Source organism: Aplidium turbinatum, chromosome 9 (genome assembly GCF_918807975.1).
Source record: "Aplidium turbinatum chromosome 9, kaAplTurb1.1, whole genome shotgun sequence".
Lineage (NCBI taxonomy): Eukaryota > Metazoa > Chordata > Ascidiacea > Aplousobranchia > Polyclinidae > Aplidium > Aplidium turbinatum.
Window position 1 is genome coordinate 19,964,737 of NC_137480.1, and position 26,526 is coordinate 19,991,262.

At 38.2% G+C, this 26,526-nt stretch overlaps 1 protein-coding gene across 1 annotated transcript; it reads left to right on the top strand.

The window, feature by feature from the left end:
* Positions 1-211: 211 nt before the first annotated feature.
* On the top strand, positions 212-25,468 carry LOC145777265 (cilia- and flagella-associated protein 251-like). Its single transcript, XM_082588607.1, has 22 exons — positions 212-496; positions 3,311-3,439; positions 4,037-4,422; positions 5,142-5,305; positions 6,260-6,431; positions 7,147-7,250; positions 7,765-7,873; positions 8,023-8,175; positions 8,572-8,661; positions 9,003-9,090; positions 9,585-9,810; positions 11,721-11,906; positions 12,573-12,632; positions 14,582-14,661; positions 15,982-16,115; positions 17,151-17,315; positions 18,426-18,652; positions 20,425-20,664; positions 21,220-21,454; positions 21,959-22,049; positions 24,376-24,516; positions 24,772-25,468. The coding sequence occupies exons 1-22, from the start codon at positions 268-270 to the stop codon at positions 24,966-24,968; spliced, it is 3,606 nt and encodes a 1,201-aa protein (XP_082444733.1). The 5' UTR covers positions 212-267; the 3' UTR covers positions 24,969-25,468.
* The last annotated feature ends 1,058 nt before the right edge of the window (positions 25,469-26,526 follow it).

The window sequence follows — 26,526 nt, forward strand, 5'->3', positions numbered from 1 at the left end:
AACATAATGTTTAACGAATGAAGAATTGAGCAACTTAATTTTTACGATGATCTAAATTAAAAAGTTTTGTTTATTGATTTAAATTCTAAACTAGTTTAATACTTTCATCATCTTATCCATGGTCTCAGTTGTGTTGCGAAAAAAATTAAAATAGTGTAACGTTTATCTTCATGAACCGTAAGCTAATACTGTATATATGTATTTCAGTGTGCAGCATCACACTCGTAAAAATTTCATATAACTTTATCGTTGATTAATATTGATGGAATGGCTGATAATGGTGAGATTGAGCAACAGACTCAAACTAGCATTCCACCTACACCGGTAGAAGAAAAAGAAACAGAAAAGCCAAGTGTTGATGCACCTGAACTGGATAGTGCTGATAAAGTTTCATCTGATATCATTTTGGAGAGTACAGTTGGAAATACAGCTACTGAAAATGACAAACAATCCATTGAAAACCAGAGTGTAGAAAAAACACAAGATATTACAGCAGGTATATACCTGGTTTGTAGCAGGTTAAAAGTTAATTTAAGACAATTTGCAATGTTTTCAATTTACTAGCTTATTACTGTACTTGTGTTTCATTTTATCTGCTCCATTAGCTCAGTGGTCACCTGCTTCACTTAAGATCAAGTAGCGCTGGTTCAGCTCTTGGAGTGTACGCTGGAGCAACACATTTCAGGTCTGCTCTCCATTCAGCAGCACCAAGTGGAAGGATTTCCTGACACTAACACTTCAACACAAGCAAAAACTTCACTCTGTCAATTTCAGTGACTGGGCCTGCGTCGGTGGTTCAAAGCCTCTGAAAGTATGCGAAACTGCCGGGATTAAGCTCTCCAGTCCGAGGATAAACGTATCAAACCAATCAATCAATGTAAATCGGATTTTAAAACTTTTATGTCATTTAAAACAATGAAAACTATTAATACTACAAAAAGTGCTCAATGCTAAGCAAAAAAGCAAAGCAGAGCAAATTAAATCAAATATATATAGTTATTACTATCGGACTTCTGATGATCCGTATAGGTGAAACAGGCTGTTAAGGATTCAGATAGTAATAACCAGTTATGTACGCGTATACAAAAAATATTGACACCGTCAGCGCAAACGCAAACGTTCGAAAAACCATACGCCGTATGCATCAACGTAACTTGCAAAAAAAGTTGGCGGCGTCAGCGCATACACTAGCATAAACTAATTTTGTTTGCTAGGTGCCAAACATTCACACGGTATTAACCACTCGAAACAAACAAGTTTTATTTTGAATTTCCACGAAGAAACACAAGCATCTGAAAGTGTTCATTTGACCTTTTGCTGTGTTTTGGTTCCAATATGTCTTTGCCTATTGCAAACATTCTTTCAACTGCAGCGCTAGAAGGTATTGGCGTGTTGTAGCGAAAAAAATACATTAAAAAGTATGCATTGACGCTATGCGCTAAAAAAATGCAAAAAATTTTACGGCGTAGCCTCAAGCGCAAACTATTCAAAAAAGTGTGGCCGCAAGCGTTAGCGTAAACAAAAAGTCTATGCCGCAAGTATGTGGCGTAGAACTTGCGGCGTATACGTACATCTCTGGTAATAACTATATTTGATTTATGTCTTATTTATGTGCAAATCGACTAATATTACACTAAGTCACCGCCACATTATAAATTACCGATAATTTCTTGTGCTTCTCCATTGAGTGGACGGTCCCATTCTGTTGCCTATTAAGCCACCTTCACATCATATACCAGTAATGGTTGAAAGGACTAAAAGAATTCAGTAATAAAATCAATGCTATTGTGGCAAACGTTTTGCATTCTTTCTTAGATCACTGGCCAAGTGCTGCAAAGCATACGTACCGGTACCTTATAAAATATACTCTTGTAGATGGTTTATTGCATGTTATTTTTGTGTTGCTGTTATTAATAGAAAAGCATTACTTTGGGAGAGAAGTAATTTTACAGTGATGATTGAAACGCTGTAGTTCACGAGCAATGATAGCAGTTCGTCTTTCTGGCCTATTTGAGCTGGAGTTATCCATTAGAGTCCTAACATTCCAGGTTCCAAATTTCATAGTTACATATTTCGTTTTTCGACCGCAGGTAAGGTGAACCCTCTGGACGCGGTTTTCCAGACAGGTTGAGTTGAAGCAGACTATGTTTAGGGCACCTTTTCTAGCCCCTTCCCTATTCAGGGTGAGCAGAGTGGATCCTAAAGAGGGCTGCTCAGTCGTGATAACTGCTGCCGAACATCTTTCCTGCTTCTTCCAAAAGATAGAGCGACTGAATCAGGTTACCACCACTAATGTGTCGGTTCCGCACTAGAAACTTCCAGCTTTCACTTGCCTGTTCCCGTTATGCATTATCGATCGCCGTTAGGTTTGAGTGTCTTGCGAAGACGCCTGTGCGTGAATTGATTAGCGTGGACTTGCTGGCGCACACTCAACTTGCTGGCGCACACTCAATTTTACAGTACCATGAACAGATAATAGACAATAAAGTAATGAGATTAAATGGAAATATTCAAATAACAGCCCTCGAAAAACTAACATACTGTACATCATTATTATCATCCAAATTTGGCTTTGTTCCTGCTAGTGGAGGTGATCGATATGTTTTTTGCAGTGATTATCTTTACTTTTATTCTCCATCTCATTTTCTCCATCGCATCTTCTTTCTTTAGTCCGACTTTGTCTGCCTCATTTTTCACCTGTTTTTCATGTTTTTTTTTGACGTCTCCATTTCCTCTTCCCATCTACCTTCAAAAGTCAATGCCTTTCCAAGAAAACGACTTTCCTCTCTCCTAAGTACATGCCCATATCATCTTACTCCATTTGTTCATGCAAGTTGTTTTATAGTCTCTCTCATCTGTAGCATATCCACCAGTTCATGTCTTTTTCTCCCTCCTCGTTTTTACCCTACACATCGCTTTCACCATTGCCTATTCCGCCCAAAAACAAAGATACCTCATACATGTGAATAATATGAAGTACTGTAATAAAATATATATTGTTTTTTTTTGTGTACCGTATATGTATTAGACTATTTTCTGTTTAAAGTAGGTTATAGAGTTTTTCTTAAAACGCTTGAATTTATTGTGTCCATTAGTTTACTATATTGTTTAGTGATTTGTTGGTTTTATTGTCTTGCCAAGCCATTTTACTAAAGCGCTTTAAAAGATTTACTTCACATGCGTATATAGGCTAAAACTTATTTGTTTGCACAACTTAAAATCTGAAACTTCGCCATAAAATAAACGCAGGTTTACGTTGTAACAAACTTATGAATGTATTTCTAATGAACTCAATGTAATTAAATCTCAGAAGAAATAAAGTCTTCCGTTAGTGATGGTCCAGTTAAAACAGAAGTAATTCAATCTGATGACGTCACGAATGTAGATGCTACTGAGAGCGCGGTTCCCGATGGAAATAAAGAACCGAATAGAACAGCAGGTGTGTAAGATTTTATGTCAAGTTTCGTTGAAGGAGAATTCGGAATGAATGTCCTGTCCTGAATGTACAACAAGAAAAACCGGGCATGGTACATTGGATTACTGCATTGCTGCATTAAAACAGTTGGATAAGTAACAACCTATGCAATGCAAAAATATATATAATTATATAAAAACAATGAAAACTATTAATACTACAAAAAGTGCTCAATGCCAAGCAAAAAGGCAAAGCAGAGCGAATTAAATCATATAATAACTACATTTGATATAATTATATAATATATCCATTTTTGTATAAAACTTGCATTTGATCGTTTGTGAAACCAGCACACACAGCTACATAAATTAATATGTAACTTAATTAATCAAACTTCTTAACATGTTTTGTGTTTACTATGATAACCCATGTTGGATTAACATCAACAGCCCATGTGTAACCCACGACCTTCCCACCATAATCCCATGGAGATTCTATATGGGCTTGCCAGCTGGTAGACTCTTTGTAACTTGTCTTGTGTTGATAGCTCCTGTAGCCTATACGGAAAGCTTGGACTACTGAAGACAAAAAACTTCAATCGCCTCAAACTTCACTTTTCAGGGGAAGGTCAAGAAGAACAAGATCCCGTGGCTGATAATAATGTCTCTGAGGACGTGAAGTCTCAAGAGGTGCAAGAAAACCACCCCGAATCTCCGGATGCTAAAGCATCTGAACCTACCAAAGAAGATCAAGTGGAGGAAAATGTTGCACCTACAACTCCGATGCCATCAGCCGGTGTGGAAAATTTGCAAGAGGAAGCGGCAAAGGAGCGAACTGATAATGCTGCTCCTGAAGATGCTGCTCCTGAAGTTGAGAATTCTGAGGTACCTAATGCGAATGTTGCTGAGGAGAGCACCCCTGAAGTTGGTCCTGAAAACAGCAAAAAAGAAGAAACGGGGAAAGTACCAGTGGTGGCTTCAAATGTGACAGATGAAAGTGGACAAAAGGTTGCTTTTTATTTTACTTAGTCATTGTGTAAAAATTTGAATTTTGAACGTAAAATTTTTTAAGAAGTAAGCCAGAATTAAACAAACAATTTTGAGTTGGTAACGCGGTGGTGGTGGTAGGCTACTTGGCAATATGTATTGAAGATTTTTACTTTGCTTGATTTATTGCATTGTAAAACTTTAAAAAGCAATTGAATTTTTTTTTAATAAAGTGTCTTAGAGGAAAACGAAATCACCATTTGTTGTTATTTCTGTTGGTAATGAAGATTGTTATGATTCCCCATAGCCTAAGGTTACATTGGATAATTTTTTGCATTTAGCTTCAATCAAAAGGTGGCCAGAAATGTCCAGTGATTTTCCCAATTATTCTTCACTGGTCACTAAATCAAAGTTTAAAATTCAATGCAATGTATTGTAGGCCGGTGCTCTGCAATTAAATCACAGTGATTTGTTGTCAAGCAATAAAAACTATTAATATATACCACAAAAAGTGCTCAATGCCAAGCAAAAAGCCAAGCAGAGCGAATTAAATCAAATATATGCATACTTATTAGTCTCTAAACCTTTGACAGCCTGTTTCACCTAAAAGGAGGATCATCAGAAGGTCCTTGTTCAAATAGATTCTATTTAGAGACTAATAACAATTATATAGTTTAGAGACTAATAACTATATGTGATTTATTATCAAATATTTACATCGCAATCACGTCTTTTAACAGCTGATAGCCCCGGCACCTTCAGCTGTGTCGGATCAACAATCCGGCAAAGTCTCAGATGAAAACAGCGTGACAGCAACTTCTGAACGCGCAATACCTCAACCTCCTGCTGTTCCGGATGAAACATCCGGACTTTCGAATGCAAATGGGAAGGACACTATGGAAAAGTTAGCTATTGAAAACTTTAAATCTGCGACTTCACTGATATTTGTATATGCTTGATGACATTTGATTGTGTATTAATACTAGCAGTGTTGACAGAAGTTTTCAAAGAAAATGGTCTTTTATAAATTTTTCCATCATTATTAAAGCTGTTCTATCAATGTGGTAGACTTCATATAAAGACTCTTGTCCGATTTTTAATTACCGGTAAACCTTTTATGGTTACCATGGTGGTGAATTTGATTAATGTTACGGTTATGCTGAGCCTCGTTTTACTTCTATTTTATTTGGTTTAAACTTTTCAAGCAAGTTTTAACGTCCGTGTTCTGTCGCTTTTACCATTTTCCAAACGTCTACTTTGTAATGACAAGTTTAGTTTTCGCTTTGATGATTAAAAATATAAAAGAATGAAGTAAATTGAACCGTGCTTAAAGTGAACCTCATAACGATTGTGTCTGATAAGATGTGATCTATCTTTGTGTTTGTGCATGAGGAAGGCGCATGATCGGGCGACGCTGGTTCAACTCTGTTGGTGTGCGCTTGAGCAACGCATGTTTGTGACTGCTCTTCATCCAGCTGCACTTAGTGGATGGATTAATTTACAGACAGCACTTCAACAATCGGAAACTTCACTCTGTCAAACTCGGTGACCGGGCCTGCGTCGGTGATTTAAAGACTTTACAACTTCTAAAATTGTCAGAATTAAGCTCTCAAAGAAGCTTTCTCAATCCGAGAATAAAGATAAGCAGACATAACTCAGCAACAACACTACATTTAACATTATATAAAAAAAAAACAATAAGCGAACGTTTTCGGCCAGTCATACAGCCCTTTTTAAGTCTATGAGAAAAATATTTTAAAAGAAATAATAAAGAATCATACAGTATCACAGCAAAAAAATATAGTCAAATATATAGAATTAAAATTCCCACAGTCAATTTAACCAACTTCCTTTTTAGAACTGAAGATCCCATGCAGCCACTTAACTTTGAATGGACTTTCGGCTTTAACCGCCGTATTCCTTGCCAGAGTCTGGCGGACGATTCTAGAAATGTTATTGTATATCCTGCTTCTCACGTTGCCGTGTTGTACGACTACAAGACCAATCGCCAAAAGCTACTGCAAGGACATGTAAGAGAAAATGTTTGCATGGTGTTGTGAATGCAACTATTAAAAGTTCAGTTATTTTAACAGTAACATTAAAACACATAATTTTGTGCATTCCCAACTACAGAATGTATACTTCAAAAATGTAGATACAAACGACTTTGTTGTAGCATGGTTCAAGCGGTTATAGGCAAATTGTTCGTAAGCAATTGTTTGTAAAGCAATTGTTCGTAAGCAATTGTTCGTAAAACAATTGTTCGTAAACTGTTTTTCGTAAAATGAAATCCGTAAAACAATTCTTCGTAAAGCATTTCTTTGTATACATCAAATTTTAACTGCATGCACGAAAAAATGCTTTAGGAAGAATTGTTTTACGAAGAATCAATTTTACGAACAATTGTTTTACGAACAATTGCTTACGAACAATTTGTCGGACACCGGTTCAAGCATATGTACCTTTGTGAAGTAAATAATGATCATGCTGCTAAAGGTGAAACTAGATGTACTATACAGAATGTATGTTTAATGCTCATTTAGATTTGTAATCAAAAAGATAAAAATACAAAACTTGACATGTGAAATGTACAAATAATATAATTACAGTATACAGTATGTAATTATGCATGTGTAATGTGTTACATTTTCATCATTCAATAGATTTAAGCAATAAGCATTGTCTTTTTCTTTTGATCGAGGTTGCATCATTGCAAAATCTATCTTGATTCTTAAACTTTTGCAGGGTAACGCCATCACATGCATAGCTTGCAGCGAGGACAAAAGGTGGCTTGTCACTGGTGATAGAGGTCCAAGCAGCTGCGTTATCATATGGGACACATACACTGGGTAAGAAAACTGGCAACATCTGGTCTTGCGTGACATCATGCACTTCGGTTGTCAAGAATTTCACGCGAAAAAAATTAAAGCAAGTAATACAAAAAACATTTTTCACATTCAAATACTAGCAAATAAACATTTTTGTTGCAACACCGAGGGAAAGGATTTGGGGTAATATTGTGCTCAGCTGCGTCATCATGCGGTTGTGTTGAACCTGTCTGTCTTGCGAAGACCCGAAAGTGTAAAGTAAAACGCATTTCAAGGACATATCTTGATTCAGCGGTATTTAGTGAATGGAATAATTTCACGCAACAATATTAAAAAAACAAGCAGAAACTTGACTCTGTCAATCTCAGTAACCGAGCCTGTGCTTCAAAGCCTCCACAACAACGCGAAACTGCCAGGATTAAGCTTTCAAAGAGAGATCTAAGGATAACGATTTCCTCATTAGTTTGGTTCACCACAACATGGAAGTCACATATTCTTATTATTACGCCACTTATTACGTTCTCTACTTCTACAGAATCCCAGTTCAAGTGCTGTTTGACGACATTGGCCAGGGTGTAGCGTCAGTTGGGATGTCTTTTGACGCAAAATACCTCGTCACTGTTTGTTGTGGATCCCCACAAACGGTAATTTAAAAAAAGTTTGACGTAAAAGTTAAAGCCGAAGTTGAAATCCTTAAAATGCAATGTATTTTCAAGGAACGATCAACGTTTAGACACCGCAGCGAACAAAAACTTTGCATTTGTAAAATTTTTGTTTGTGCTGGTTTGACCAGGTCAACGTGTGGGATTGGACCATCTCAGCCACTCCTGTTCATCAAGTTAAATTGGACAGACAGTGTCAGCTGCAGACTTTCGTCAAATTTCACCCTGCAAACAACCAGTTGTTTCTAACCAACAGCGAAGATGAAGTCTTCTTCTTTTCTTGGGTAAGGTGTCAGATTATGTCATTTTTCGTCGTATCAACGTTATATGCTTCATAGATGAAAGCTTGAATTGAGTAGACGGGAAGGAAGTCAATTTTGGCATCCACATTTTAGCATGTCATCAAAAGTCTTGTTAAGATGCAGTCGTGAATGGATTTCAAAGCCAAACAGCAGTTAAGCTGGCCAATGTAAATTGGTCACCTGCTCTTGAGCAGTGTCCAACCGATGTCCTTTCGAGCGTCAGTTCGACGCGTTCACCACTCGGCCACACCATCGACTTGTGGACGACTGATATCTGGTTTTATCTTGTTTAAACCTGTGCTAGTTCTTGTGGCTTAAAGTTGTATTCTGCGTTGTTTATTTACGCTTTCTGATGATAAAATGAGCTGTATTTTATAGGCGTCAGGGAAACTTGAATTTGATGCGCCTTTTCTTGCGGATTCAACCTTCAACAGAGCCGTTGGCCTTTTCAATCAATCCCTTTTCCAAGTAAGTATCAACGCATTGTTTGAGGTTTAAAAAAGTAAAGAAGTTGGGTGCATTCCTGCAACTTGACGTTTTAAGTCGGACAAACTTTTCTGGTTTATTTGTTTCTCACTTAATAGAGTCTTTTCAAACAAACAAGCAGTTTGTTAAATTCAAATAAAACGATTTTTATTTCGGGTATGTTGCAATATTGGGAGATGTAGTTCACAGTAAGTGAAAGTGCCACAATACAGCGTACCCTACTTTCCTAATGCCGGGCACGCTAAAGTGATGGAAGCACTGCTTTCAATGTGTTGACGATAGTAGGCTGTGATGATAACAATGCGCCGTTGTCTCGTGCGCAGGTGAACGTGTCTTTCCGCGCATTGACCTCTACATCGCTTGGCAACATAGTGGTTTGGGATCCGGATCGACCCGACAAGAAGACTGGAGGTAAAATAACTGGTCTTTCTGCAGTAGATTTTATTTAATTCCTTAAAAATTAACTCACTGATTTCAATACCATTCGTCATACCACATGACTAGGGAACTGTGTTCCGAAAGCTAGTGCAATTCGCTATTACCACAGGCTAAAACAGGTTGTTAATATCTACATTGTGAAGTAAGCAAGGATCATGCTGCTAAAAGTGAAACTCACTCTATTGTATCACAAGTTATAATATGACGTGAACCAGTGCACAGGTTACGCGTCGAGGAATATTACAAAAAAACTTTGTAGAATAAATGAGATGCTTGTTCTTCTTTGTGTACAATGCCTGTTCCAGGATTAGGCGTTCATGCACAGTTATTTTTATTCATCCCAGAATTTGACTGTATTTAAAATTGTTGTGGTTGTAACGTGAAGTTGATCTTTTGAGGTTATTGAGGAAGGCGTGAGATGCATCAGCGTTCCCAAAAAGTGACAGAATTATTACATTATTTTTCAGGAGTTGTACCCATTTATAAAAAGCGTGCTTTGAAACTGGTTCGTGTTAAAGACAGAGCCTTGACTGCCATTGCTCAAACCGATTCAATGATTGTGATTGGTGATGCAGCCGGTCACGTGACCTTCTTTGACGATCAGCTGAACCTCGTCAGTTCCTACCTCAACTTCAAGATCGGGCCAGTAAACGGAATCACATTCAAATATCACCCGGACTTCGCCACAGAAGTGTATGTGTAACTGTTTCTTTTACTTCATTAAGACTTCCCCTGATTTTTGAAAATAACAATTTTACATGAAGACTATTTTGAAAAAGGGATATAGCCTACACAGACAATCAATACTACAGGAAGTTACAATGCATTTCATTATGCAATATATAATTTATAACTCCCAATTCACACCGGATGGACTCGCATTTGGTAATTCACAGACGACATTACAAACACCCAAACAAAAGCTATGTCAATGTGAAGCAAAATCTCAAACAGTAGTTTCAACATTTGAATGAACTTGTAAAGCATAAATTACTAAAGCAGTACGGCTATTTGAAAAATTTGAGTTACACTTTTAACAGTTACACTTTTAACAGTTACACGTTTAGCAGTTACACGTTTAACACTTACACGTTTAGCAGTTACACGTTAAACAGGTACACGTTCAGCGGTTACACGTTTAATAGTTACACGTTTAACAGTTGCACGTTTAACGGTTACAGGTTTATCAGTTGCACGCTTAGCAGTTACACGTTTAGCAGTTACACGTTTAGCAGTTGCACGTTTAGCAGTTGCACGTTTAGCAGTTACACGTTTAGCAGTTACACGTTTAACATTTACACGTCTAACAGTTACACGTTTAGCAGTTACACGTTTAGCAGTTACATGTTTAGCCATTACACGTTTAGCCGTTATATGTTTTGCAGTCACACGTTTAGCAGTTACACGTTTAGCAGTTACACGTTTACCAGTTACACGTTTTTAGCAGTTACACGTTTAGCAGTCACACGTGTAACAGAACACGTTTAACAGGCACACGTTTAGCAGTTACATGTTTAACAGTTAAACGTTTAGCCGTTACACGTTTAGCAGTTACACGTTTAGCAGTTACACGTTTAGCAGTCACACGTTTAGCAGTTACACGTTTAGCAGTTACACATTTAGCAGTTACACGTTTACCAGTTACACGTTTTTAGCAGTTACACGTTTAGCAGTCACACGTGTAACAGAACACGTTTAACAGGCACACGTTTAGCAGTTACATGTTTAACAGTTAAACGTTTAGCCGTTACACGTTTAGCAGTTACACGTTTAGCAGTTACACGTTTAGCAGTCACACGTTTAGCAGTTACACGTTTAGCAGTTACACATTTAGCAGTTACACGTTTACCAGTTACACGTTTTTAGCAGTTACACGTTTGGCAGTCACACGTGTAACAGAACACGTTTAACAGTCACACGTTTAGTAGTTACATGTTTAACAGTTACACGTCTAACAGTTACACGTTTAACAGTTACACGTCTAGCATTTACAATGTTTTACATGTTTAGCCATTACACGTTTAGCCGTTACACGTTTAGCCGTTACACGTTTAGCCGTTACACGTTTAGCAGTCACACGTTTAGCAGTTACACGTTTAGCAGTTACACGTATAGCAGTTACACGTTTAGCAGTTACACGTTTAGCAGTTACACGTTTAGCAGTTAAACGTTTAACAGTTACACGTTTAGCAGTTACACGTTCAACAAAATTTACCAAACTGTATCAGCAACCGAATAAATCCATGTAGCTGGCGTCTAAGCAAAAGACCCATAAACGTAGTCTACAGTTTTGGCTGTGTTCTACGTAGCCACAACGCAAAAACGTACACGGGCAAAATGTGGCACTGGAACACAACTTAGCCAGAACGTTAATCATGCAAAAATTGCAACTTTTGCTGGTAGGAAAAAAGTGGTAAAATTCTCAGACAACAACGAATGAAAATGATGCATCAGCAATTACAAAAGCATCTAAATTAACACGTTTTCGGTTGAAACGTTCGCTTTGGTTTGATTTGAGAATCTTTTTTTTTTCAATACTGTGGTTTGATCAGCTTGCTTGATCGATTGATTGACAGATATTAAGCTACTCTATGTTCAAATAGATCCGCTGAAGGTAAGAACTATCCAGAGGACTCCACAATCCCGGCTGCAAGTTTCTTGGTTCGTGACTTCATCGTCTCCACGAGAGCGGCTGAGATAATCCACGTCGAAGCTGACGGGACAAAAGTGACGCGTGTTTTCAAGGAACATGACGCAGCTGTCCATGCCCTTGCAGCCTCCCCTACCAAGTAAAATTATCAAACTTGTCATTTTAATGTTTTCAAATGATTTTTTACAGAAAAATTCAAATTACGTTTGAGCATCTAATTTGTTTTAGTTTTTGTATCCAGTGTCCGGTGGTTGAAGATTTAGATTAAGTGGACAGGAAGGCAAGGAAGCCAATCTTCGTGTCCACTTTCAGGCATGCATTTAAGTGTCTTGCGAAAGACACAGCCACATGCTCTTGAGCAGTGTCGAATTAGCGTCCTTTGGAATGTCTTACCTACATTTCACTTATTGTCTTGGTATGACACAGCTGCGTGCTTGCGATAGATGTCGAACTAGCGCCCTTTCGAAAGTTGTCCAAACGCTTTCATCTCACACTGAAGCCGACTTTTTAATGCTTTTTTTGTCAGTATTATTTCTGTTGTAGATTTAGTAGAAGCAAGTTGAAAAGCAAAATTGTTAGATGATATAGAGGTTAATGTTCACTTCAATAAAGCGATAAGTTTCCAGACAGCAAAGCAATGTATAAGACGGTTGCTTTGCTGTCTGGGTTATCATGACTGCAGATTTTATTGGCATTTTCAAGCAGTTTCAACTGGTGTCTTTTGATCAGACTTATTAATCTGTGAATAGTTGTAGAGCTCTTCTAAAGAGTCTTTCACTTGCAAACTTTTTCGATTATATTTCAGGCCGTGGATTTGTGTTGGAAGCTATGCTGGATTGCTAAAACTGTGGGACTATGAAACCAAGTAAGATGGATTGTGAAATGACCTGAATATTTATTGTCGTTCTACATCTGCGGCGGTTGGATCACGCAGCGTATAGACGCTGACTTTCCAATAATGTAAATCCTTGTTCGACACCCGGCTTAAGCTGGTTGTTGATAAACACCGCTTATCTCTACCAAGGGTCTAATACATCATGTTAGCGGGTAAGGCGGCCGAGAGAAAGGTACTGGCCACCCTACGCCAAATATGGTGAGAACTTCTTCTTCTCATTCCCCAAAGCTCAATCGCTGAGTAGGGGAAGGTCAGGTTAGTTGACTCAGCAGAATAATTGACTCAACGCTAATACCTAAGCAGTCATGCGTAAAGGCCTAAAATTTATTCTATTTTTTCATTGGTTACGACATTTAATGCCAGCCCTAAAAAGTTCACATATCTGAATGCAACAATTGCCGAGTTATGCCAGAAAGTATTGCCAGAAAGTTGACTCACTGGCGATCGTCCTGGTTGACTCAGTGAGTCAATTGACTCTACAGCAGGCAACACCAGAACATGGCATATTTTTGAGAAAATTAAAGTATAAATAGCTTGTAATAGCAGATCGGAATGTTGAACTTACAGAGAACTTCTTTTAGAGTAAACAAAATCTAAATTCTAATACTGTAAAATCTATTGTATTGCCACTCAAATTATTGGGAAAAGGATACGCAAAACTAATCCTAGACGAGAAATTCCAATACGCATGTTTGAACAAGCTGCAGATGCCATGTGTGTTGGTACATTTGGGTGGAGTGCTGCAAAGTAGTTTAGAATAGACTAAATAACGTTACGATATTAGGCTACGGTATTTAAAAAAAAGATTTCCATAAGCTCATCAGGCAACGTAAAGATGGGATATGCAAAGCACAGAAAAAATTTTACGGATGAAATGGAAAAAGATTGGGTGGGACACCGCATTAATTTGGCAAAGCATCATCATGGACTATTTATAGATAAAGTAAGAATGCTATGCCTAGCTTTCGAGTTTGCTGAGCAAAACCAAGTCACCGTTCCCAAAAACTGATCTGACAACAAGAAATCGGAAATAGAGTGGTCGTGGTCATTTATGAAACGTCATAATTGTCCATTATAAGTAGCCTCTGTCTGCCCTTAACACTAGAAGTGCTACATACAATTTCTTTAATGCTTACATTGTGCAACAATATATCCATTCATAATGTAGCTACCTGTTCAGCATGAGTCAACTATTTCACAGGATGAGGCAATTAACCCTCAGCATCGGGTTAGTTGTTTTCAATAGAAGTTTTTAAGCTTCTGAAAGTTATACTTAAAAACTCATTATCGCACTGAAACAAGTCCTGGAGTTAGGATAAAGCGTTCTTTATACATGTATTTGATGAAATTTCCAGCTTAGTAGAAAAAAGCTGTTTGAAACTAGATGCATTAAAGTAAAAAATGAATCAACTCACCTGACCTTCTATGGAACCACCACCTACAACTGCTAAGTTTTCAGTGACTGCATTTTATTTTTGACGTGACCGCTTTATTACCCCGACTTGGGCTATTGCTTTCCGCAAAAAAGAAAAAAATCGGCATATTTTATTTTTGTGGCATGACCTGACCTAGAATCAAACTAAGATCTACTTGTACCAGATGCGATTGCACTTACCACTCCACTAATGCGCTAGTTGGCGGTTTCTTGCATGTTGCAGCTCATATATCAAATCAGTCTTTTTTTCATAAATTCAACGTCTGCACACGTTGAGTTGATGTAACAGAATGGCTGATTTTCTGACTCGGACTTCGGATCTTAGACGTTCTTATTAGCACAAATCAGCAGTATAGTCTTTGCATTTACAAACATCATGTGATGTTAATTTATTATGAAGTGAATAAATTTAGTGTCAAAGTTTTGCTTGTTGGGTACCGGTGTTGCTCGGTTAATCTGTTTATTTGATCGACTATATTCTTAGGCAAGTCCTGGTGACCAGAGTGTTTGAAAACAAGGCAAAGGTGCAGTCCATAGCATTCAATCACAATGGCTTACAACTCGGTGAGTGATTGGATTCAGTGGCGTAGCCAGGAAAAAAATTTGGGGGGGCCAAATATGTAATGAATTCAAGAGAACGACAAAGTGTTTAATTTGAGCCATCGCTACCTGATGTGTAGTGGCGTATTCTGGTGGGTTGAGCAAGGGAAGCAATAAACCTGGTGGGGGGTTAGAACGTGGCGAAGGCATGCGTATTCTAGGGGGTCCGGGGGCATGCTCCCCCGGAAAAATTTTGCAAAATTACACTCAAATAATGGATTATAGCGCTTTCTGGAAACACTTTTAAGGTAATATTTGTATGAAATTTATTAGCAGATAAACAGCTATTAACTTATTAAAGGCAGCTCTTACACACGAACAGGCAAAAACTGCGGCTAAAATTAGAGAACACCAAAAACTCAGCTACACAAAAACCCAACGAAGTAAGCCATTCTGAAATTGCTTCAACAAATTAGTTAAAAGAAACGTAAATCTCGTAAATTTTGCGCGATTTACGATTTGCAAAATTTATTGGTGTCTTTCTGTGTGTCTAAAATAAGTCCTTGGGGGTGTTAATAGCCAGATCTCTTGGAAAACGTTACATGTTTCTGCAAATTTTATTATATTTTCAACAAAGGGCTCAACTTTGGAATCTAAACTTTGAAAGTTTGGGGGGGGGCCATGGCCCCTTTCGCCCCCCCCCCTGGCTACGCCTATGATTGGATTATATTATCTTCAAATAAGGAACTGATACTTTTTGTCAAGTTTTTTAATTCAAAGTTTTCACTACCTTTTGCGTCATAAGTTGCATGGAATAATTCTATTATTGTTTTTGGAAAGTTGTCCAAAATTTGCAACAATAACGGGTAGTACACCGAGTTTATGTGATGAGGTGGATGATAATATGCAAAAATAATGGGATAAGCAATTTATTTAACGCACTGTAGAATAACTACACGCTTAGACAAGCTGGTGCAAGAGAGAAGCCCAATTACAAATCCATAGGATGCAGTGCCTGACAAAGTTCGAATTACACCAAATACCGTTACAAAATTACCGCCACACAACTGTAGTCTCCTTTGAAACTAAACTGCTATATGTTTTTAACTTAACTAGTGAAAATGTTACTGTACCTTATCTGTTATAAAGTTCTACTTAGGAGGATTTGATATGCGAAATAAACCATCGTTTCCTTACAATCTTACATGTAAAAAGGGCATTTCTCACTATAGATTTTGTCTGAGCAAACCTTAACACATTTCTGAATTTGTAAACAGTGTATTCATTGCCGCAATTTAGTTCTAATTACACAATTACTTTTTTATAACAAAACTCCTCTTTCAGTTGTGGGAATGGCTTCAGGAGCTGTTCATGTGATAGATGCGATATCTCTTTGTGATGAAGCGTCGTTTCATTACTCACGTGACGCTATCACTCACTGTGCCTATTCACATGATTCAAAGGTTTTTGCAACAGCTGTAAGTATACCAAAGTTTCACAAAACCTAAAATCACTTCATCTTAGCACTTTATGGCTACGAAAAAATGTTAATCGATTGAAAAGTGTGCGTCAAAAAGAATAATTTCACAACCCCCGGTTGTTGATTTGATTGCTAAGGTAGCGTAGTAGCCTATGTATGTACAATTGTACATTATACCACCAGCATCTCATCTACAGATATAAAATCCTTTTGGGGACTCTAAGAGTTTGAATTCTTTCATTGGTAAAACAAACACTTCTTTTTTATAGTCTCAATTACGGGATTTACCTTAACACTCGGGCCCCTGTATAATCTACCGGCTGCCTCTCCCCCCTTTTACACGACATATGAACAAGTCCACTGTTGATATATTTAATTTACACTTCTAAAATTAATTTGAGAGTAAATGCATGACCCACTAGAACACGGCCAAATATGTTGCTATTTGAGATATGTATGTCACGGCCAAATATGTAAGACTTTTAAACTGCATCCTTGAGGTATAGCATCGTTTGGTGCAATTGCATGTTCCATTTAAAATATCAAGGATTTTTTGTGAATTGTATGTTGTAAGCTGTTCATTTGATGTGCCAATTTAAATTTTAGTTTGTTTTGTTTTTCGCCAAGTTTAATTTTGCAAGTAAAATATGTGTTTTGGCGAAAGATCCTGCTATACAAAAAAACCCAACGACTGTATGATGAGACTACCTCCAGGATGCAGTTGGAAAGTCTTACAAATTAAATTATTATTGTGTAAACTGTGTTCAACGTACATACCTAATATCCCGTTAATAAGCCAAACATATGTCTAGGTGCAAATACTTCTTATTTTACTTACTTCTGGAAACGGGAAGATGACAGGCTTGTCACAGCTAGGATTGTAACAATTCAGACTCTTAGAAATTTCTTCAAATAGCAACATATTTGGCCGTGTTCTAGTGGGTCATGGTAAATGCTTTCCAGACAGTAAATCAACCAGTTTTTTACGTCTGCATACGTTGAATCAATGTAAACCATGTTGTTCTATTGTCAGGATGCGCAATACGTTACCACTATCTTCGTATACCACGAAAATACGGAATGGAAATACTTGGGGCGTTACAGAGCCCACTACGCGGCAATCCAAGATCTCTCTTTCGGGGTTGACCCGGATTCAAGCAAGCCTCGGCTTCTTACGCTTGGAAAGGATCGAGTGTTGGTATGAAAAATTGTAGGCTATTTTGATTGAAAATTTACAATTCTTTTTACACCAAAGCACTACACTTCCAATACACTGTCTCATGGCCTTTAGAGTTACGGCTAGCTATGTCACATTGTGTGAGCAATTTCTAAAAGGCCTACATTTGTTTTCTTCATCTTTTCAAAGGAAAAGATCTGCAGTGTTTGTTGAGGTTACTAACAGTTCGGGAAACTTGTTGCAGTTGTTTTGGTTTGATAACTACAAACAAAAATGGTAAAACTTCATGCACAAGTAGCACCAATAGAGCACTGCATGCAGCCGGAGCTCTGCAAACTTGAACAAACGTCAACACTATAATGCAAAACAGTTAATCTACCATGTGTAATTAAACGGAAATTTCAAAAGTTTGGAGAAAAATTTCAACTTTTTTTTACCAGATGTCATTTAGAATATACTGTTGTATCCTAAAACCAGGGCTAAAGTTGGATTGAAAAAAAGCTTATTACCCTCCTACTGTAAGTGCAGATTCATTAAACATTTTTGTGCTATATAATTCATCAAACTGATGTATAATCAAATTTAAATGATGTATACCAAAACTGCAACAAGTTTTCCAAACTATTAGTAACCAAACACTACAGTTCTTTGTTTCAAAAAGATCAAGAAAACAAAAGTAGGCCTTTCATAAATTACTCACAAAATATGATAGCTAGCCGTAACTCCAAAGGCCATGGCTGTCTCAAAGGGAAAATACTAGTTCAGTCATCGTAGAAAAAAGTTGTTTTTCTAACAAAATCAGAATTTTACTAAGATAATCAAATGCATACACACGCATTGTAGTAAAAGAATATATGCAAAAATGTAGAAAAAAAAAACTTAAAAAAAATGTTTTATTTAAACTTCCCGCCCTTTGGAAAAGTTATTCCCCCCTTAAAATCATCTCGAACCGGATCCAAAATTACGCCCCGGACCACCTTGTCAACGCTACTCCTTGAACAGACTCTTTTCTCAGTGCGGGATATTTGAAATTAGTTTTCTTACATAACAATTTGCATCCCAGTCATTGATGCTGTCATTTAGCGCTAATTTTCTTATATTGAAACCAACCATGTATTGATTGATTGATAGGTGGAGTACGATCTAGACAATAGCACCACGGACAACCTAAAGATGTTGTCTGTGGACAGAATAGAACAAAGTGCTATCCCCCTGTGCCTTACCTGGTACCCCCCTGTGGCGAAGGAGAGTTTTCTTTTAACATGCAACGACCAATACAAGATGAAACTCTACAACACAACGACTAAAATGTGCAGGAGAACACTTTTGGGGCCCACATATGGAAGCCCTGTAAGATTGTAAGTTGGATTGCGTTTTAGCCAAAGGTGATGTGCTGCATTTTGACTTTGTTTTTGTAATAAGTTTAAATCTTCCAAAACGAATGTTTAGATAGTAAAACGCAATCAGGTAAACCAGCTTCACAACTTTAACGAAATTTTTTCAGGCTATTTAAATCTTTTTAACACTTTTTCAACGTATTTAAGCTCACAGCCTGAGTTGAAGTTTGTTGTCTTTTTGTGCGAAAAAACTTTTCCAAGTTTGAGCAGACGGCAGAAAGTCATGTCAGGATTGTTTTATTGAATGTTGCTATTCCACGCATGCCGTTTTTTTCCTTATAGCACTTTAAAGGCATACTAAATGAAATTTTCAAACGTGAATTAAGCATTAAAATGCGTAAACTGAACACTCAAGAATACATTTCATAAAAAATTACTGAAAAAAAATTGTTTTCAATGGCGCTGGCAAGGCGCAAAGTCCAGTGTTTCATTTATTTTTTATTTTTTGCAAAATGACCAAGAAGTGGAAAAACTGCTGGAGAATTACGTCACAAGCGACTCCAGCAGCATTATCAAAAGTGTTTTCCCGCGTTTGGTTGGAAAGTTCAAACGTGTTGCGTTTCAAGATTTTCACATTGATTCAAGGCCTGGAAACGTTGAATCCATGTAAAAAATGCTGATTACTCTACGCCTTCTGAATTGCCTAACTGAAATTGTTTCACATGCCTTTGTGGAGTTTGCCTTCAAAAACTTGTTTTTTTACATTTTCATTTTACATTGATTGAAGGCCTGAATACGTTGAATCTATGTAAAAGAAGCTGATTTACTGTTTGAAGAACAAGATCTGCCATTTGAAACTCACGCAGTAAAAACTCTTGCCCGATCAACTGATTGCTAGTCGCTTGTGACGTAGACTGTATGATCGCACGCTTCGCTGCTCAAGCCCATTCCGGTTTTGAAACCTTTGACAAAAGCACGCGCGCAATGGTGGTCAGACCGCAATGGGGGCCAAATTTTTTTCAAAATTGTTTTATGGTAGCATGTTAAACACAAAGAACGTGTAAAATCGCCAAGTCAGGTTTTTCCTTTAGTATGACTTTAAGTAATTGAGCTTCTTCAGAGGATTGATTGATTGAATCTTTATCCTCAGACTGGTAAAGCTTCTTTGAATACTTAATCCTGGCAGTTTCGCATACTTGCAGAGGCTTTGAACCGGTAGGCACTTTAACAAGCAGATTTCTAATTAACCACGAACCAATCAGAAGCTACGCTGTTCATGACGTCACCAAGGTTGCGTCTAGGAAGAATAAAGGAAAAACGCAAATTCTAGCTAAATTAAATCAATGCTTTGCCATCGGTTGTCTTGGCGCATTGGGTTAGGGCGGTGGTAGTCATTACATTGACGTGGGTTTGATTCCCACCTCTGCTATAGCTCTTCTTTCTTCTGTAATTACCAAACAAAGTTCAAAGTAATACTCACATGTAATTCTCTGGCTGAATGCTGGAATGGTCACAATTGGACAGATAACGTAGCATCTCATTGGTTCGTGGTTGGATTGGACAGAAGTCCATGGATTGGATATCTGCATGTTAAAGTGCCTTCCCTTTGAACCACTGGCGCAGGCCCGGTTACCGAGATTGACAGAGTGAAGTTCCCCATTGTAAAAAGTTTGAGAATTCCTGCCGCAACAAAGATGGCAGAAAGTCTTGATAGATTTATTTTACGGTAAACTTGTCAGTCAAATTTTACATTTATTTTCCTGATATTTATCCTGTGTTTACCTAATTTGCAGAGTTTCTACTGTTCCCACGCTGCCTAATCTTGACCCTTCTATCAACCGAATGCTTTGTTACGCCACTGAGAATAAAGTCGGTCTACAACTGCTTCCGCTAGATGGCAACCCTCATCGCTCTGCTTCCTCAATAGCGCACCCTGGCGGCGTGTCGAGGCTTGTCTGTAGCAACGATGGCAAATATGTTTTCACCGCAGGAGGCAAAGAAGCTGATGTTCACATGTGGTCCATCAACAAAAAGTAAGAAAGCAAGAAATATATCCAAAAAATCATGAACGATAATGGTATTTTTCAAGTGGTTATAACTTCAATCCAGCATGTTAAAATAAGTTGCTTTTAATGGCTGTTTTCTCATCCCAATCTCGAACTATTTTTATGCAAACAGCAGTTTTCAAATCATAAGGCAACAATGGTGCAGTGGTATTAAATTTTAGGTTATGTACAGTTTTGATTGAATGACGCGTTTTTTAAACTCGCTCTCTATGCAAAGACATTTGTGCTTTAATGAAAAACTGGGACTTCTCACTTTCAACTTTGCTTTCCTAATCTACGTTAGCTGTTCAGAACCTTCTGATTTATGCGAAACTTTTGATTTAAGACTTCTGATTTCTGATTAAGATTTCTGATTTAAGACTTCTGATTAAAGACAAGATTATGCCTGAAAGGAGCCTTTTCCAGCCTGTGTGTAAAAAAATCTTCCTCGATCAGTTAGCTACGATAACCTTGATGTTTATCACGTTCTAACAATTTCTAACGTTTATCACGTTCTAACATCTTTTTTATACTCCTCCTCAGAGCCTTGGAAGCTGTTGCTGGTTTAGGAGGAGAAGACTTGACACCGTTTTATGGATTGTTGGATGGCGGAAGACAGGGTGAAATGTTCAGTGAACTCGAAAACTACTTTTATTATGCTCAGCTACGAAGCCAAGGCATCAACACCACGGAAGAGAGGGAAGTGTCACGTGTTGTTCCGCTTGAGGAAGTACCATTCATCATGCGAGCACTTGGGTTTTACCCTTCGGAACAAGAGGTTTCTTTCTTGTCGATCAAATTTTTCATTTTTTGTTTGAAATTTTGAACCATAAACAATTTTATAGCAGAATTCTTTTTTAAATATTTATCCTCACTGTAGTTTCTTCACTTAACTTCACTGCTTTGTACAAAAAACAGCGTAAGTCGTCAACTGCAAGTGAAAGGTTTACTATATTTACCTTGGTGACAGGGTTTAGGTCGGTGGTTTAGAACTTGCACAAGTAAGCAAAAGTTAATTAAACATTTAAAGAGCCTTGTTTAGTCCAAGGATAAACAATAATTCTCCCTCAGTCTGCCGGAGCTAAATTTAAGATTTGCTGCCGACAGCACAGCTTGCGCAGGCTGAATTGTAGTGAAAAAGACACTTGAAAATAAGACTTTTAATGCAACTAATGAATTTGATTGCCTTTCATCATCTTGCAAAGCTCGCACGTGTTAAGTTAGCTTTGTTCTGTTACAATACAAAAAAAAATTAATTTCTCACATCAACCTTGCTGTGCAGATCGAAGATCTGCTCAATGAAGTCAAATTCAGCCAGTACGTTGAAACTGGAAGATACGTAACAGAAATCGACCTTGCTGATTTGATTAAACGTAAGTCAATAAAACAATTTATTTTATCCCTTCGTTTATCTGTTGTCTTCATCTGATAGAACCTGGCCTTGTATCTGTTGTCAGCTGATGACTGAATTATTCTAAAAACATTGTTCATAACAATTGTCTATCACGTTTATCGTTTTCTGTGGCTTGTTGCATGTAATTTTTGATGGTTTCATGAATAAGGAAGCTGATGTAGTTACATCTGAAACAGCCACAAGGCAGAAACAATCATCCATGCAATATATAATTGGCATGCTTGGTCTAATTATAATTATTTATCTGAGGCCGTCGATGCCTGGTTCAGGCAATGCAATTAAAGAAGAAGAATGTAGGTACCGTCTATGTTTTTAGTTGAGTTTTTTGTTTTAAATTGTTGCCGTTGCGAATGTAGAAAACAAAAATTGGACATCACATTGTAGAGCCAATGAATGTCGCAACAAAGATTGGACATCACATTGTAGAGCCAATGAATGTCGCAACAAAAATTGGACATCACATTGTAGAGCCAATGAATGTCGCAACAAAGATTGGACATCACATTGTAGAGCCAATGAATGTCGCAACAAAGATTGGACATCACATTGTAGAGCCAATGAATGTCGCAACAAAGATTGGACATCACATTGTAGAGCCAATGAATGTCGCAACAAAGATTGGACATCACATTGTAGAGCCAATGAATGTCGCAACAAAGATTGGACATCACATTGTAGTGCCAATGAATGTCGCAACAAAGATTGGACATCACATTGTAGTGCCAATGAATGTCGCAACAAAGATTGGACATCACATTGTAGTGCCAATGAATGTCGCAACAAAGATTGGACATCACATTGTAGTGCCAATGAATGTCGCAACAAAGATTGGACATCACATTGTAGAGCCAATGAATGTCGCAACAAAGAATAAACTAAACAAAGATCAAGCGGCATTGGGATTCGAAGTGCGACATAGGGATTCGGAAGGCAGCATTTGGATTTCGAGGGCGGCATTGGGGCTCGAAGAGTGGCATTTGGGTTCGAATGGCGTCCTTGGGGTTCGGAGAGATTTATTGAGGTTCGGAGGGCGCCATTGGGGTTCAAAGGGCGACATTGGGGTTCGGAGAGAGACATTGGGGTTCGAAGGGTGCCATTGGAATTTGGACGGCGGCATTGGTGTTCTGAGGACGGCATTGGGGTCCAAAGGGCGACATTGGGGTTCAAAGGGCGACATTGGAGTTCAAAGGGCGACATTGGGGTCCAAAGGGCGACATTGGGGTCCAAAGGGCGACATTGGGGTTCAAAGGGCGACATTGGGGTCCTAAGGGCGACATTGGGATCCAAAGGGCGACATTAGGGTTCAAAGGGCGACATTGGGGTTCGGAGAGAGACATTGGGGTTCGAAGGGTGCCATTGGAATTTGGACGGCGGCATTGGTGTTCTGAGGACGGCATTGGGGTCCAAAGGGCGACATTGGGGTCCAAAGGGCGACATTGGGGTCCAAAGGGCGACATTGGGGTTCAAAGGGCGACATTGGGGTCCAAAGGGCGACATTGGGATCCAAAGGGCGACATTAGGGTTCAAAGGGCGACATTGGGGTTCGGAGAGAGACATTGGGGTTCGAAGGGTGCCATTGGAATTTGGACGGCGGCATTGGTGTTCTGAGGACGGCATTGGGGTCCAAAGGGCGACATTGGAGTTCGAAGAGAGGCATTGGGGTTCAAGTGGCGACATTGGGGTTTGGAGAGCAACACTGAGGTTCGAAGAGAGGCATTGGGGTTCGAAAAGCATTTATCCTAACAAATGTTGATATGTTTCATCATCATCCGTTCAGTCGTTTACGACTCTCGGTCACTCTATACGTCATCTTTCTCCACATCTCTCGATCCCACGCAGCCTCCTTCAATTCATGCACTCCCATGCCACTGTCATTTACAATCGTGTCAAGCCATCTTGTTTTCGGGCGCCCCCTTCCTCTTCCTCCGCTCACCAAACCAAGCATGATGTCTTTTTCCATTGATTTGCTTCTCATTATGTGGCCAAAATATGAAAGTTTCTGCCTGACGATTCTAGCTTCTAGGGATATGTCCGGTTTAATTTGTTCAAGAATTTTCTCGTTTTATGTTACTCTATGATATCTATGATATGTTACTCTATGTTACTCGTTACTCTATGATATGTTTACTTTGTTTAAAAAAAAATATATTTTTAAACTTTTGGAAGCACGTGACCAAGTATCGTTTTTTTTAAATACGCTACTGTTTTGAACGAATAATTTTAGCCAATGTTGTAACGCAAAGATAACGTACGCGAACATCATTTCAACATCATTTTTCTTTCAGTCTACGTGAACCACCGACCAGCATTTGGCCTCTCTCCGGACGAGTTGCGTAATGCATTTGATGTCCTCCGTACTGAAGATTCTGGCGGAGATGAACCAGCGGTGGACAGAGATGCTTTGCTAAGCATACTGCAAAGGAAAGGTTGGTTTACTTGAAATGTTCTCAAACTAGGAATTTTGGTGTCAGTCTAATTTGTTTAGTCTCTGCATCGGTAATAGTTCAAACTTTAGAGCAATCTTTTTGCAGTAAAGTTTTTTTGGACCTTGCACATGTTTATAATATCTCTATCAGGAATGATTTAGAGCGATCTAATATATTTTTCCTTAAGCTTTTGTGTAATTTTGTTCATGAAACGTTTCACATTTATTTTTCCTCTTGGCAATACTTTTTTTTCAGGCGAGCACATGACCGAATATGAACTCGCTGAATGTCTCACCACTCTGCTAGGTTTTTGCCCAGAAGGTGGCAGTGTTGAGTCAGGGGAAGCCCCAAACCACGAAGAGGCAAGCAAAAGCCTGGAAGAAGCTTTACCCGATGCCGTCACACCTTCGATGTTTGCTAATGAAATTTTAGGCCTTAATTTTTACGACTAATCGTATTCAGTCAGAGAGAAAGCTTCATGTTTTTTGTTATGTCACTACTTACAATATTATTACCACATTTTTAAAAATGCCAGCACATATTTCATGTGCTGTTGTATTATAGTTTAGACTTCTGATCGTGCTTTTTGTTGTAAGTTCTTGATACAATCAATTATTAGATTGATTTTTCATCATTAGTTACATGTTGTTACTAACGTCCATTATCATGATATGGATGTTATGGTGAACTGCACTGCACTTTGGATGACTTTGCTACGTTTATTTTTAAGCTTTTTTGACAAGTCATTAATTTTTATATGTTTTTACTATCGCATTTTCATACTACTTTATCTTGGTGAATATTGTTGGCATTTTAAATTATAATTCAATTGGGAACAGTTTCTTTTCCGACATCGTCGGCAGACGTTGAAACGATGTCAAACTGGCAGCTGTTGCCAGAGTCGTTGTTCGTCTTTTTTCTCGTTATGAAATACAGACTTTGTTTTTTTAAAGCTTGTGTCTTTTAAACTACTTGATAAGAAACTAGGCTACTGCTTAGTTGGGGTATGTTAGGGCCCAGTTACAGCTGCTGTGAGAAAAAGCTTCGAAAAACCTACGTTAGGATACAACTTCCTTTTTTTCATTTCCATCTAAATTCGGTTTTATCCTCACTAATGGGGCGGCCGATTATTTTCCTCCAGCAATTATCTTCACTTTTCATTTGGTCTATCATATCTTTCTAACCCGGCTTTCTAAGTTCAACCTTATCTTCTCACGCTTAATAGTATTTATTGTTTCATCAATTCTTTACTATTTTTCTCCCTCATTTTTACCTCACACATTGCTCTTACCAATGCCCTTTCCATTTTTTTCAGGATTGGCAGTTCATTCTCTCCTAGCATCCATGTCTGCTACCATAGGCCTACTATATAAGCTTATCAAAGCAGGCTACAACGTTGTTCCAGACCAGGCACGAATTTAGATTAGAAAAGCTGCTTTTCCTCGGTTGATGTGTTCACCTACATGTTTTGTCCCTTTTATTTAACTTTCCGGTGTTTAGCCTACAGCTCGAGTAGTGATAACCAGGGCTGTGGAGTTGGAAGGATTTTTGGTGTGTCCGGAGTCGAACAGTTATAAACGGAGGAGTCGGAGTCGTATATTTTTCGCCCCGCTTCACAGCTCTAGTGATAACTCTGAAAGAACATGGGTTAGTTTTATTTTTGACAACTTTGATGTGCAATTTACTAAATCAGAGACAATTTAAATCATATAACGCCCTCCGGTAGAGCCAGAATCATCGTAGGCTGTTGAGTCATATAGCTCAACGATAAACACCATTTTAGCAGTGAGCAAATTCACACAGGTTTGAACAGTCTCTGAAAGAGCATATCGAAAGGGATCTAAAAAAATCAATCTGTGAAGACATCACTTTTAAATTTAATTCAGAAAAGTATGTAAGCTAGTAGAAGGCTGTCAACCAATTGTTGCCATTAAACGACAAACCAATGGTAGAAAATTAAGGAAATGTTGCTTTATTTTAGCTTAATTTGATTTTTATCTACTGCAAGTG